General features: G+C 42.7%; 2 protein-coding genes across 2 annotated transcripts; both read left to right on the forward strand.

Annotated features, from left to right (window-relative positions):
- The first annotated feature begins 5,472 nt into the window (after nucleotides 1–5,472).
- LOC143290313 (uncharacterized) lies at nucleotides 5,473–12,120 on the forward strand. Its single transcript, XM_076599667.1, has 3 exons — nucleotides 5,473–5,478; nucleotides 11,367–11,765; nucleotides 11,809–12,120. Exons 1-3 carry the CDS (start codon nucleotides 5,473–5,475, stop codon nucleotides 12,118–12,120), a joined length of 717 nt encoding a protein of 238 aa, XP_076455782.1.
- On the forward strand, nucleotides 12,117–12,824 carry LOC143290314 (uncharacterized). Its single transcript, XM_076599668.1, has 2 exons — nucleotides 12,117–12,122; nucleotides 12,324–12,824. Exons 1-2 carry the CDS (start codon nucleotides 12,117–12,119, stop codon nucleotides 12,822–12,824), a joined length of 507 nt encoding a protein of 168 aa, XP_076455783.1.
- The last annotated feature ends 267 nt before the right edge of the window (nucleotides 12,825–13,091 follow it).

Here is a 13,091-nt window from a genome sequence, read left to right on the forward strand (position 1 = left end):
TTTTGTAATTCCTTCATTTAGAATAGAAAAATTATACTATATTGATAGACAATGTCATTTTTCACAGCTGAACTTATAGCCATACTTATGGCCTTAAATTATATTTCAGACATTCCGAAAACTGTATGTCAGGTCAGGTCGTTAGATCTGCTACTGGTAACCTGTAATCCAGTTCAACCTGTTCAGGGTCGGGTTGCCGGCGACTAAACCGGCACTCCCACCGCTCCTTTCCGGGACTGGTGAGACGGGTGGCTAGACACCCTTATGGAATTAAAAACGAGATCCATAAAAGGGCGTTGGCTCAGGAGAGCCACCGACGGCCATCTAGCTCCACCGTGCTGTGTGCATGCCACACGCAGTTGGCCCCTGGGGTGTGTCTACCCTTGCATGTGAAGTCTGGATCCGGCAGAATCTGCGGAAGAAATCTATCGGTTCAACGGAGAGGAAGGCGGTTACAGCAACGCACTGTGGAGTGCAGAGAGCAAGATGAGACACCGAAAGGATATCTTGGTCATCCACTGCATCCGTGCTCATCCTCCAGTCGTCTCGACTTAGTCTTGCCACTGGAAATTGGTGGACCCGGACGAGAGAGTGAGGTCGACGTTGCGCAACTCGATCTCGATGGACACACACCATGTGAGGTTTTATTGTGTGGACTCCAAGTCAGTATTACAAGCTATAGAATCTCCAAATTCAAAGAAGTGAATTGAGATGACAATGGGAATAAAACAGTATTCATCAATTGACAAAACCGGGCATTAATATAACTTTCTGTTGGGTACCTTCCAACTGTGGAATATCTTCAAATGAGTGGGTAGACCAAGCAGCTAGAAGAGCAGCACTTAATTTCGAAGGCGCAATGCAACTTGACTTCCAGTTAGATTTACATGAATGCTTTAGTAGTATAGAACATGTATCTAGAAATCGATTTCAGAAACTGTTTATAGATTCAAATAATCAATATTACCAACATTGGGTTAACACAAAGAATGCAGCTAATCCCAAACATTTTCAAAATTTGACACCAACAGTACATTCAAGACAAATTACAAGTCTAATGTATAGAATTCGTTTAAATACCTTTCGTACAAAATTTTCTGAAAATATAAAATGTAAGTGCAGTAAGCAAATAACTGTAAGCCATCTACTCAATCATTGTCCAAGCCTAAGACAGTTAATTCCAAAAGACGTAGTTGATGACTTTTCTACCAATATTCCATTAGCCACTGAAAAGATTTTGAATGATTATTCATTGCTTAGAATGTTTTCAGAAATTTTAAACTCCAGTCCAGTTGGTATTCTCCTTTGAAGTATTGTGATAAATGTCGTTATTTATATTTACATTGTTGTAGGTTAATACTTGTTGATATGCATACGCATAATCTCCTTCCTTATTCATTACCTTATTCATTACACACCACAATCTCTTTAAACTTTAATTCTTATAACATACTTTTCCTTTGATACATAACATGAATACTTTCTTACACTAATGATCACATGCATCCCCTCTCCTTTATCCACAACTTTACTCCTTTCCGTCTAATAATACTTACAGTGAATAAACATTAAACTGAAGATATCACACACACACACACACACACACACACACACACACACACACACACACACACACACACACAGCAACTAAGTACACAGTCGAATCGGGACGATCACTCAGTGATTCAGGTAGCCAACGAAACAAAAAGGGGATTGAATTTTAGAATTATCAATCCTGATTGACTCACACAATCATCCACACCATTAATCCCCTGCCCTAACACCCCAATATATCAAAGTTCCCGGCAACAGGCACTGGATTGGCCTTACTGCCGGATGAAGGAGGAGGAACTTTTGTCTAATGTCCAGTCACACATATCGGTGATTGAAGACCGTTTGTTAGAGGGTTAATCTACGCATTTGAGTATTATCGTTTAGAACTGAGAGAAGGGATGAAGACATTCTCTGAGAGAATATTTATTTATTTGCTCATTTATCATCATTGTTGTCCTTTTTTATTATTATTATTATTATTATTATTATTACTACTACTACTACCTTTTTCTATATTATAATTATTATTTATTTATTTATTTATGTAAGCTTATCTATTATTTATTCCCCCTTTTTTTTCTTTTCTTTTTTTCTCAAGGCCTGACTAAGCGCGTTGGGTTACACTGCTGGTCAGGCATCTGCTTGGCAGATGTGGTGTAGCGTATATGGTTTTGTCCGAACGCAGTGACGCCTCCTTGAGCTACTGAAACTGAAACTGAAACTGAAACTCTGAGAGAATTAATGTATGCACTTGAGTATCATCGTATAGAAGAGGGGGGGGGGGGACACACGACCGGAGAGTCTTCTGGCCCTTCATCATAACTGGGCAGGGAAACATGTATGATAGTCGTCCTCGACAATAATGACCATCAGAACAGCACAGGAGGTATCTGCTGTCTCGACTGTCTGGGCTAGAATCTGATTACAGTGGAGAGAGTCTTGCCCAAGTTACACCCCCACTCTCTCGACCAAGAGGGTTTTAGGACAGTCGGCGTTGGGATGGTTCCCAATTGCCCAAGGCTGCAGCACTAACAGCCGGTGCAGTTTTGCTTCCTAGTCTGAGAGTCATAGTCCTTCACAAAAGACTGAGCTGTGAAAGATTTTATTTCCATTGTACTGGAGAAACCATTGATAATACAGCTCTCACTTTGCTGTTGGCCCAACTGTAAACTTATGTCAATCTGTGATATAAGCTCATGCATACTGGCCACTTAGGTGCGTGCGTGTGTGTATGCGTGTGTGTGTGTGTGTGTGTGTGTGTGTGTGTGTGATGGGGGATGCATGCATGAACATACATATGCGCGTACTCAATTCTTTAAGAGCTTGCACCTCTGCCTCCTACTCCCACCGCCACCCTCTTGCTTTACAGTTAGTAAAGTAAAGACCTGTGGTTTTCATCTCCACCAGAAGCATATCTCGCAAGAAATAAGACTATGGTTCTACATCTCCGTAAAAAAAAAAAAAGAAAAAAAAAAGCACTTCCTCAAGAGATGGGTCTATGGCTTTACATCTCTGTCAAAAGCACATTTGACAAGAGATAGGCAAAGGGTTCTCCATCTCCGTCACAGTCACAATAGCCAACTCTATGGCTCTACATCTCTGTCAAAAGCACAGTTGCCAGGAACAGGCCCAGGCTCTACACTTCCTTCAAAAGCTCGTTTTTCATCAATGTTTCCAAGACGATCGGCGTCACGAGCGCGCTGCTTGAGCGAGCACAAAATTAATGTTTACTCATGCATAGCGCGAGACTTTAATCGCTCCATAACACCCCTCTAATTACGGCTACCTCGCGCGCTTCTGTCTCGCGCAGCGCGTGAAATTAAAAGCGCGGAAAATCGCAATTAATTAGCGCCGCCTTTTGACTGCGTGAGCTGGTGAGAGAGGCGTTGATTAGACGTTGTGTCGCCGCTTGGGACCGTCCTTTTTTTTCCTCTTTTTGTGTGTGTGTGTGTGTGTGCGTGTGTGTGTGTGCGTGTGTGTCTGTGTGTGTGTGTGTGATACACTGCGAGAGGGTGCAAGCTGGCACTGAGACTCAGTTATATTATTATTATCACTACTACTACTACTGCTACTACTACTACTATTGTCATTGTTGTTGTTGGTGGTGGTGTTCTGAGAGTGTGTGATTGTGGTTGTAAAGATGTTGAAGCATTAAAGTCTGATGCTAAAATATTAAAGTTGTGGTTGTAATGATGTTGAAGCATTAAAGTCTGATGCTAAAATATTAAAGTTGTGGTTGTAATGATGTTGAAGCATTAAAGTCTGATGCTAAAATATTAAAGTCTGAAGTATATCAGAAAAAACACTAGCGTACATTGAAACAAAAACCACTCTTACCACTTGCACAGTGCGCCCGTCTCACAGAAATATTCACACACACACACACACACACACACACACACACACACACACACACACACACACACACACACACACACACACCTATGTGCTCTTAGGTAAGCAAAAAAAAACAAAAAAACAAAAAAACACCAGTTAGCACCGATTTAATACATACAAATTCTCATTTTGAAAGTTTCAGTTTCAGTAGCTCAAGGAGGCGTCACTGCGTTCGGACAAATCTATATACGCTACACCACCTCTGCCAAGCAGATGCCTGACCAGCAGCGTAACCCAACACGCTTTGTCAGGCCTTGAGAAAAAAATATTAAAAAAAAAATAATAATAATAATATAATTTTAAAAAAATAAATAAATAAATAATAATAATAATAATGAAAATAAAATAAGTAAATAGATAAATAAATTAAATAAATAAATAAAAAAAGACAACAATGATGATAAGCAAATAAATGTAAAAAAATATTTAAAAAAAAATAAATAAATAAAAAATAAAAAACCAGCCCCGTTCCCAGGCTTCCTTCATAAAGAAAAAAGATTATTAAAAGAAAGAAGAAAATGCAGAGAAAAGCAACAATACACAAGACAAAAACAATCAAGGAGGAATTTTGTTTAATGTCCCGTCACACATATCGGTGATTGAAGACATTTTGTTAAAGTATTTATGAATACATTTGAGTATTATCGGTTAGAAGGGGTGAGAGATGTGAATGAATGGAGGGTTGGGGGAAACTGGGCAAATGAGGGTGAAATGTGGGTGACATTTGAAAAAAGAACAAAAAAATTAAATACAATTACAGGAAATTACTTAAAGGACTTCGTAAAAGAGAAGTCGTTAAAGTGACAAGCGAAACAACTGATAATGAATGCAAAAAGTCACTTCTCAGTCACTTGTGAAGAGACACTTTCGTGTACATAAGGCTTCATCAAGCTACAGTCAAAAATTATATGCAACAATCAACCGACTAACCAAACAACAACAGAAACAACAACAAAAATCCTCATGAAGCCTGTAACTAATGCTGCATCTTTTAACAGAACGACACAGTCAAACAAAACCCTACCTCCCAGAATGGATACACTGATGCCAGACTTTGAGAGTAGAGTTAAGACCAAGACAGCTAGGCGAGGCTAAGCTAGGCCAGTCTAGGCCAGGCCAGACTAGGCTACACCCTCAGTTCCCGGCACTGTGGGTGAGAGCAGGGGAGTTAATTAGAGGGGAGGCAACGAGGAGGGTGGGAGGAGAGCGTGTCAAGAGCCCACGACAGTTGGTACCCAGACCGCAGCCGCCCCCCTCTCACCTCCCCGGGCCACACGATGAATACATTAGGCCATCAGTGCGGAAAGCTATTGACTGCACAGGGCCTTCAATCCATGCACTGAAGCCACTTTGTAGTGGAGAGGGGGGGGGGGGGGATTGGGTTGTGAGTAGGGGAAGCGGACACGCTGAGGAGGGGAGAGACTGAGAGAAGAGGGGGTGGCGGATAGGAGAAAGGAGGGTGGGGAGGGAGGGAGGGAAGGGGTGGGGGAGAGGACATAGGAGCTGGGGAGACGGGGTAGGATGGAGGTAAGGGTGGAGATGAGAGACAGAGGGAAAGAGACAGAGACAGACAGACAGAAGAAAGACAGAGAGAGAGAGAGAGAGTGACTGAGAGAAATAGAGGGAGAGACTGAAAGAGAGAGAGGGGGGATGCATAGACACTTTTTTGTTTGTTGTGTGTATGTGTGTTGTTTTTCTGTTGTTGTTGGTTTTTTTTGGGGGGGTTGTTGTTGTTTTTTGTTTGTTTGTTTTGTTTTGGGGGTTGTTGTTTTGCCATACACACTACCATTCTTTTGGCAACGGGGACAATATAAAAATAAACAAACAAGATATAATGACGGTATACGGGAAGATGAACATATTGCTAAACACACACACACACACACACACACACACACACAAATGAAAACAAAAGCATAGCTATGAAGGTTAGCACCGACAATCACACTCATGCTTTTTTAAAGGGGGGGGGGGGGGTCAGGGGGGAGGGTGTGCGCGGTGGAAGCTGCGATATGTAGCCTAGAAATGAGTGTGTGGAGGATGGGGGAGGGAGGGTGCAGGGTAATGTGTGTGTGTGTGTGTTTGTTGGTGCTCATGTACGTTTATGTGTATTTAATTGTGCTTTCATATCTATGAAACTGCATGTCTGTTGCATATCTGTTATGCATGCATGCATGCATGCATGTGTGTGTGTGTGTGTATGTGTGTGTGTGAATGTGTGTCTGCATGTTCCGCATTTATTTGCTCATTTATCATCTGTTTTTGTTGTTGTTGTAATATTAGTAGTAGTAGTAGTAGTAGTATTTTTATGCATTTATTTAAATTTTTTTTCGAGGCCTGACTAAGCGCGTTGGGTTACGCTGCTGGTCAGGCATCTGCTTGGCAGATGTGGTGTAGCGTATATGGATTTGACCGAACGCAGTGACGCCTCCTCGAGCTACTGATACTGATGCTGATACTAAAGGATTGCATGACGGTGGACAATGCAGCTGTAACGTTAAGTTCGGAAACAAAGTGAATAAGCACACATACATTATATGCTCCCAATACACTCGTTTCACACTCACACACAATTGTACTGGTTAATCAGAAAACCTACTTATCAATGCTTTACACAAGATAGCCCAAGTTCATCTGACATAACTCAAACATACAACTTTATCAGAAAGAGCATAGAAACAGATAATTCATGTGAGTTATGAAACTGATACCAGGGTTGCAGTAATCATATCTGATAAAGCTTCCAGTTGATTTTTTTCCCCCCTTGACATTCCCAAGCAAGGGCGATAAATCTGGTCACTGATCTTATTTTCATGTCGTCGTCTATCAAAAGCATGCCAGTAAGGTCGATTTTCTTTGCAATTTCCGCGTTAAAAATTCAAAATTTTTATCCTCATAAGTATTACGTCTTCAACTGATGGTACCACACTCAGGACAAGAGGACTGAACGCCCGTATCAGCAGAGAACGCTATTTTGTTAGAGAGAGAGAGACAATACAAGACAAGACAAGACAAGAAAAATTCTTTATTTTCGAGGATAATAGATAAGCACTGGCGCGATTTTTTCTTCATCCAGTCCCCGCCCTGAAACAGGGTCTACACTAAACAATACTACATTATATATGTCACTGCATGCACTACACAATGCTACTTAAAGTCATAGCTAGCGAATACAATACTACATAAGGAGAGACAGACAGACAGACAGACAGACAAACAGAGAAGCGTTTATGCCAGAAATTGGTATAAATTACTTGCTTAACTGCGTTTAGAATGCTTTACTTTCCCGTGATGCGCGTTTAGAATGCTTTACTTTCCCGTGATGCCTTTTATGTTTGAGATTTATATCTACAATGCTTCATCACATATCAATTCTTCTTCTTTTTCTTTTTCTTCTTCTTCGCTGTGAAGAGTCATTGGGGCGCTGCAGAACTGTTCACCAGATTCCTCCAGATCAGATGGTTGTGTCAAATCCTGGGTATCTGCAAATGATTTCCTGTCCGTACTCCATAGTTTTGTTTGTTAGGTTTTTTTTGGTGTGTGTGTGTGTGTGTGTGTGTGTGTGTGTGTGTGTGACTGAAACCTGACTGAATGACACAGGAAACGATTGATGAGCGCCTAATGGCAGCCGTCAGTCGGCTCTACCTAGGAAAGCAGACTGTTGTGCAAATAACCCCGTGTTTCTGCGAACGTATACACACGAATGAAGTTAAGGCACAAGGATGTCTGCACTTACGTTGACCTGGGAGATCGGAAAAATCCCCACCCTTCACCCACCAGGCGCCGTTACCGAGATTCGAACCCGGGACCCTCAGATTGAAAGCCCAACGCTTTAACCACTCGGCTATTACGCCCGTCAAGAACAAGCCTTCAGAGTGTCTTTGAAACGCCTTTCCTGTCCTCAAAAAGCATGCCTTCCCTGCGACAGTCACCAGTTGTGGAGTTACTTGGGAATGCACACATCTGAGTTCAGTTCAGTTCAATTCAAGGACGCGTCAGTGCGTTCGGATAAATCCATATACGCTGTACCACACCCACATAGCAGATGCCTGACCAGCAGCGTAACTCATCTGAAAAACTGACAATTGGAACCAAGAGCAGTGAAAACGTGAAAGTCTGAGCCGCCGCTTTTTCCCTCCTGGCATTACTTTTGTGACTCCCCCAGGTCACACTGTCGATCTCGAAATTTCCGAAAATGACCATTTGGGTGAATATTGATGCTGTAAGACCTTTACACTGAGTGAAAAGACCATTTGGGTGAATATTGATGCTGTAAGACCTTCACACTGAGTGAAAAGACCATTTGGGTGAATATTGATGCTGTAAGACCTTCACACTGAGTGTAAAAGACAATCTAGGTGAATATTGATGCTGTAAGACCTTCACACTGAGTGAAAAGACCATTTGGGTGAATATTGATGCTGTAAGACCTTCACACTGAGTGTAAAAGACAAAGTCATTTATACACCCAGTCATGTTTTAAAATGCAGTGCTTCAGATGAGTGAGAACCCTTTATATATATATATATGTGTGTGTGTGTGTGTGTGTGTGTGTGTGTGTGTGTGTGTGTGTGTGTATTCCAACAGTATATTTAGATTAACGTCTCACTGCAGATCATTATTTTCAATGCATTTGTAACTTCCGTCCTGAGCAAAGAAGTTCTTTTTTTTCTTTCTTTTTAATGAACTAACAATGATAAAACGACTGCTCTCAATTGGTTTGTCAGTATGTCATATAAAAGTGCTAAGTTTTGTGAGTAATAAATAGAAATTGCAAAATACAGCTCCAAGTGACAGTCTTCATGAGATCAGTATACAACTGAAAAAAACCGACCTTACATAGGAAATGCAAGCACGAGAAATTCCAAAAGAACTGCTATCCATATACCCCCACCCCCGCCCCCCTATTGACTCATGTTGTGGTTATTTTTAGAGACCGTACTTTTTGTCTGAGTGTGGAGATGTTTTCTTCGATTTGATTGTAAATTGAGAATATCTGCTTCCTAGTAGAACATAATACTTAATAATAATGATAATAATAATTATAACAACAACAACAACCCGAGTATTGTGAATAGTGTTTCTTCGATTTGATTGTAAATTGAGAATATCTGCTTTCTAGTAGAACGTAATACTTACTAATAATAACATTGATAATAATAATAATAATAATGAGAAGAAGAAGAAGAATGATAATAATAACCCGAGTATTGTGAATAATGTTTCTTAGATTTGATTGTAAATTGAGAATATCTGCTTTCTAGTATATGTATTTTGTATTTGTATTTGATTTCTTTTTATCACAACAGATTTCTCTGTGTGAAATTCGGGCTGCTGCTCTCCCCAGGGAGAGCGCGTCGCTACACTACAGCGTCACCCATTTATTTTTTTTTTTCCTGCGTGCAGTTTTGTTTTTCCTATCGAAGTGGATTTTTCTACAGAATTTTGCCAGGAACAACCCCTTTGTTACCGTGGGTTCCTTTGCGTGCGATAAATGCCTGCTGTACAAGGGACCTCGGTTTATCGTCTCATTCGAATGACTAGCGTCCAGACCACCACTCAAAGTCACTTGCTATTAGAAAAGCTATTACGGTAACTCACATTCTTGCTAAGTTAAAACTGTGAGTCAGTCTTGCAGGTGATAATATCCCATATCTACATCATGATAATATCATCCTGCACTGGTGATGTTAACACACATGTGCACCATAGTCATTATCTAATGTCAGTACTGGTGGGGCTGACTTCCTTGAATGTCAGATGTTTTTGTCTCATCACGTGGTCCGAATGTGGACTGTGTTGTACTGATTAAAAGAAAAGAGCCTTCTTTGCAAAAGAAAAAAAGAATCAACTGTAGTACCACCTGTAATGGTTTGGGCTGTAATTGGGTCATTTTGCAAATTATCCAAACAACACAGCGAATGCACAAAACAACTGGGATGGAAACTATACACTGTTATCAAAATGTGAAGTAAAAAATCGAATAAAATAAAAAGTAACAGCAACCTGACTTTGAAAATACTCAAATGCTTATCTAACCCTTCCCACAAATGAATTGTCATTATAATTAGAATGCATGGAAAGCAATGATTTTTTTCCCCTATTTGTAAGCCAAATTTAGGTTTCTAGAGACAATATGTTAAAATTAACCAGGGACACACACACACGCGAGCGCGCGCACACACACACACACACACACACACACACACACAACCGAAAGACTGTTATTACATAAACACACACGTGAGCCAGAAAGGAAGTTCACTGTGCAAAGTTCACCTGCCTTTTGTTTGTCTTCAGTTTCTCCAGTTTTAAAGTTACGCATGCGTGTGAATGACTGGTGTGAAAGCGATTTGATTTGTCTCTGCACAAGATTCAGCGCTATATAAATACTTAGTAGTAGTAGTAGTAGTATCATCATCATTATTAGAAGGAATATCGATTGTTGAATCTGATACAGAATGAATATTTTTCTTGTCAATCCATGAATTTAGCACACAGATTTGCTTTCTCGTTATTGATTAGATGAGCAAAGTATGAGACGTTGAGGAAGTTTTAACGACTGAGGGGTAGACATAATGACTACGAAGTTAAACCGATCTCTCAGTCAAAGAAGGCCACTCACTTGCGTAGCTTTCGTCGGTGATCCGGCCGGCTTCTCCAGCGCTGGGAAGAGAATTAGCAGCAGTACGCATCGCCGTGAGCGAACTCACGACAATGCGACTTGACGAGTGAGGACTGGGAGTACACCGAAGGCATCTGTGTCGGCCCCGGTAAACATCAAAATGTGTGTCCCACAAGCCTGAAGATCAAGATTTGTGTGAAAGGCCAGGCAGCGAACAACATCATCCATCGTGCTCAACGGGCGCTCATGAACGAAAGAATCAAACAAATCAACAGTTGTTTGGCAACCATCAACAAGATCGTCACTTTGAAGTACGAACTCAGCGCTTGTATACTTGATAGGATCAACGGCGAAGATTGTCGTTCGGTTCGATTGCACTGTCAGGCGTAAGTGAGACAAAGTGCGCATGCGCCAGAGGAAGAAGTTTGCGAAACTGCGGGCTAAATCAAAACAAGACGATTGCGTGCCCATCATTCCCGTCAGTGATCAAGAAACACAGGAGCTCAAAAACAGGTGGGTTGTGAATTTATCCGAGCAAAGTCTGACCGAAGCAGAGCTGTCAGTGTTGAGAAAGGGGCTCAATTACGCGGTCACTCCAGACAAACTTCCCATTATGGAGTACATTACCAGCATCGAAACAGCGTGCCGTCAGATCGGGCCTCAGGCAGAAGAGGCCACACACCTACGATCAGAGTGTGTGAATATTCTCAAACAGAGCAAACCTCCCAAATCCAACATGGAGGAAAGACACGCACTACGAGGAAGAAGGACTCCATCGTGATTCTTCCAGCCGACAAAGGCAGTGCTAGTCATCCTACCCAAGGGGCAGTACTATGAGAAGGCACATAATCTGTTACAAGATAAGAAGACCTACCAACAGCTGAGCAAAGATCCCACCAGCAAGTACACTGCCCGCCTGACAAAACTACTGCAAGGCTTACAGAAGTCAGGGGAACTCTCTTTAGAACAGTACCGCAGATTGTACCCCTCAGCCACGGATGTGCCAAAGTTCTACAGACTGTCGAAAGTGCATAAGAGAGATGTACCCCTCCGTCCCACTGTCGCCTCTAGGGGATCCCTGATGTGTGAGACGGCCCGCTTTGTTGCAGACATCCTCACGCCTTTGGTAGGAAAGACGGAGCATTGCATCGCCAACAGTGCAGACCTGGTGAAGAAGCTGTCTAAGTTTGTACCACAGCCTGATGAGATTCTGGTGTCCTATGACGTCACAGCCCCGGCTGTTCACCAGTGTCCCTGTGAAGGGCAGCATTGACATCATCAGAAGGAGATTACAGGATGACAACAGCCTTCAGCAGCGCACCAATCTGTCAGTTGAACACATCTGTGATCTACTATCCTGCTACCTCAACACCACCTACTTCACCTTCGAAGGACAATTCTGTCAACAGACCGAGGGTGCAGCCATGGGGTCCCCAGTGAGTCCCATTGTCGCCAACCTCTTCATGGAGGACTTCCAGGAGAAAGCCTGGCGTCGTTCCACACTCCTCCACGATACTGGGGCCGCTACATGGACGACACCATGACCGTCAGTGCTCAAGAGATCAGTGGTCGAAGACTTCACAACCCACCTCAACAACCAACACCCTGCCATCAGGTTTACATATGAGATAGAAGAGAACGGCAGCATCACGATGTTGGATACCCGCATCACCCAGACAGAGACAGGCCTCGCCTTCTCTGTCTACAGGAAGCCGACCCACACGGACCAGTATTTACAATTCAACAGTCACCAGCCATTGGAACACAACAAGCAAAGACCAACTGCTCCACCGACACCGCTAGGGAAGAAGAGTTGCAGCACATCAAGAAAGTGCTCAGTGTGTCGGGATACCAGAAGTGGGTCTGGGACATCCCGGGGGACAAGAAAACCATACCCCACCCCTCGACTCAACGCCAAACCCCATCGAGAGGACACGTCTCCATGCCATATCTCAGCAGGAAGATCCGGAAGTTGGGAGTCAGCGTTCACGCCAAGCCCACCAACACCATCAGGAGCCAGTTAGTTCACCACAAAGACAAAACAGACAAATTGGACACATCGGGGCTGATATACCAGATAGACTGCCAGGACTGTGACCAAAGTTACATTGGTGAAACCGAGCGCAACTTGCACATAAGACTGGAAGAACACAAACGAGAGTCCTCCCTAGTGGGCGAACATCTGACCCACAACCAACATCACTTTGTAAAGGACAATCTGCAAGTTCTCGACAAAGAAGCAAGATAGTTCCAGAGGGGAGTAAAGGAGGCAGTCCACATCACCGCCAGGAACCCCACCCTCAACCGTGACCAGGGCCGACACAACCTGCCTTCGGTGTACTCCTCACATGTCAAGTCGCACTGTCGTGAGTTCGCTCACAGCGATGCGTACAGCTGCTAGTTCTCTACCCAGCAGTTGCGCTGAAGAAGCCGGCCAGATCACGGACGAAGCTACGCAAGTGAGTAGCCTTCTTTGACTGAGAGATCAGTTTAACTTGGGAGTTATTAAGAGCAA

This window comes from Babylonia areolata, chromosome 15 (assembly GCF_041734735.1).
Source record: "Babylonia areolata isolate BAREFJ2019XMU chromosome 15, ASM4173473v1, whole genome shotgun sequence".
Classification (NCBI taxonomy): domain Eukaryota; kingdom Metazoa; phylum Mollusca; class Gastropoda; order Neogastropoda; family Buccinidae; genus Babylonia; species Babylonia areolata.

Coding starts and splice junctions, on each gene's coding strand:
- LOC143290313 (XM_076599667.1), top strand. Junction 11,766..11,808: donor TGAAGAAGCTGTCTAAGTTT/GTACCACAGCCT, acceptor ATGACGTCACAG/CCCCGGCTGTTCACCAGTGT.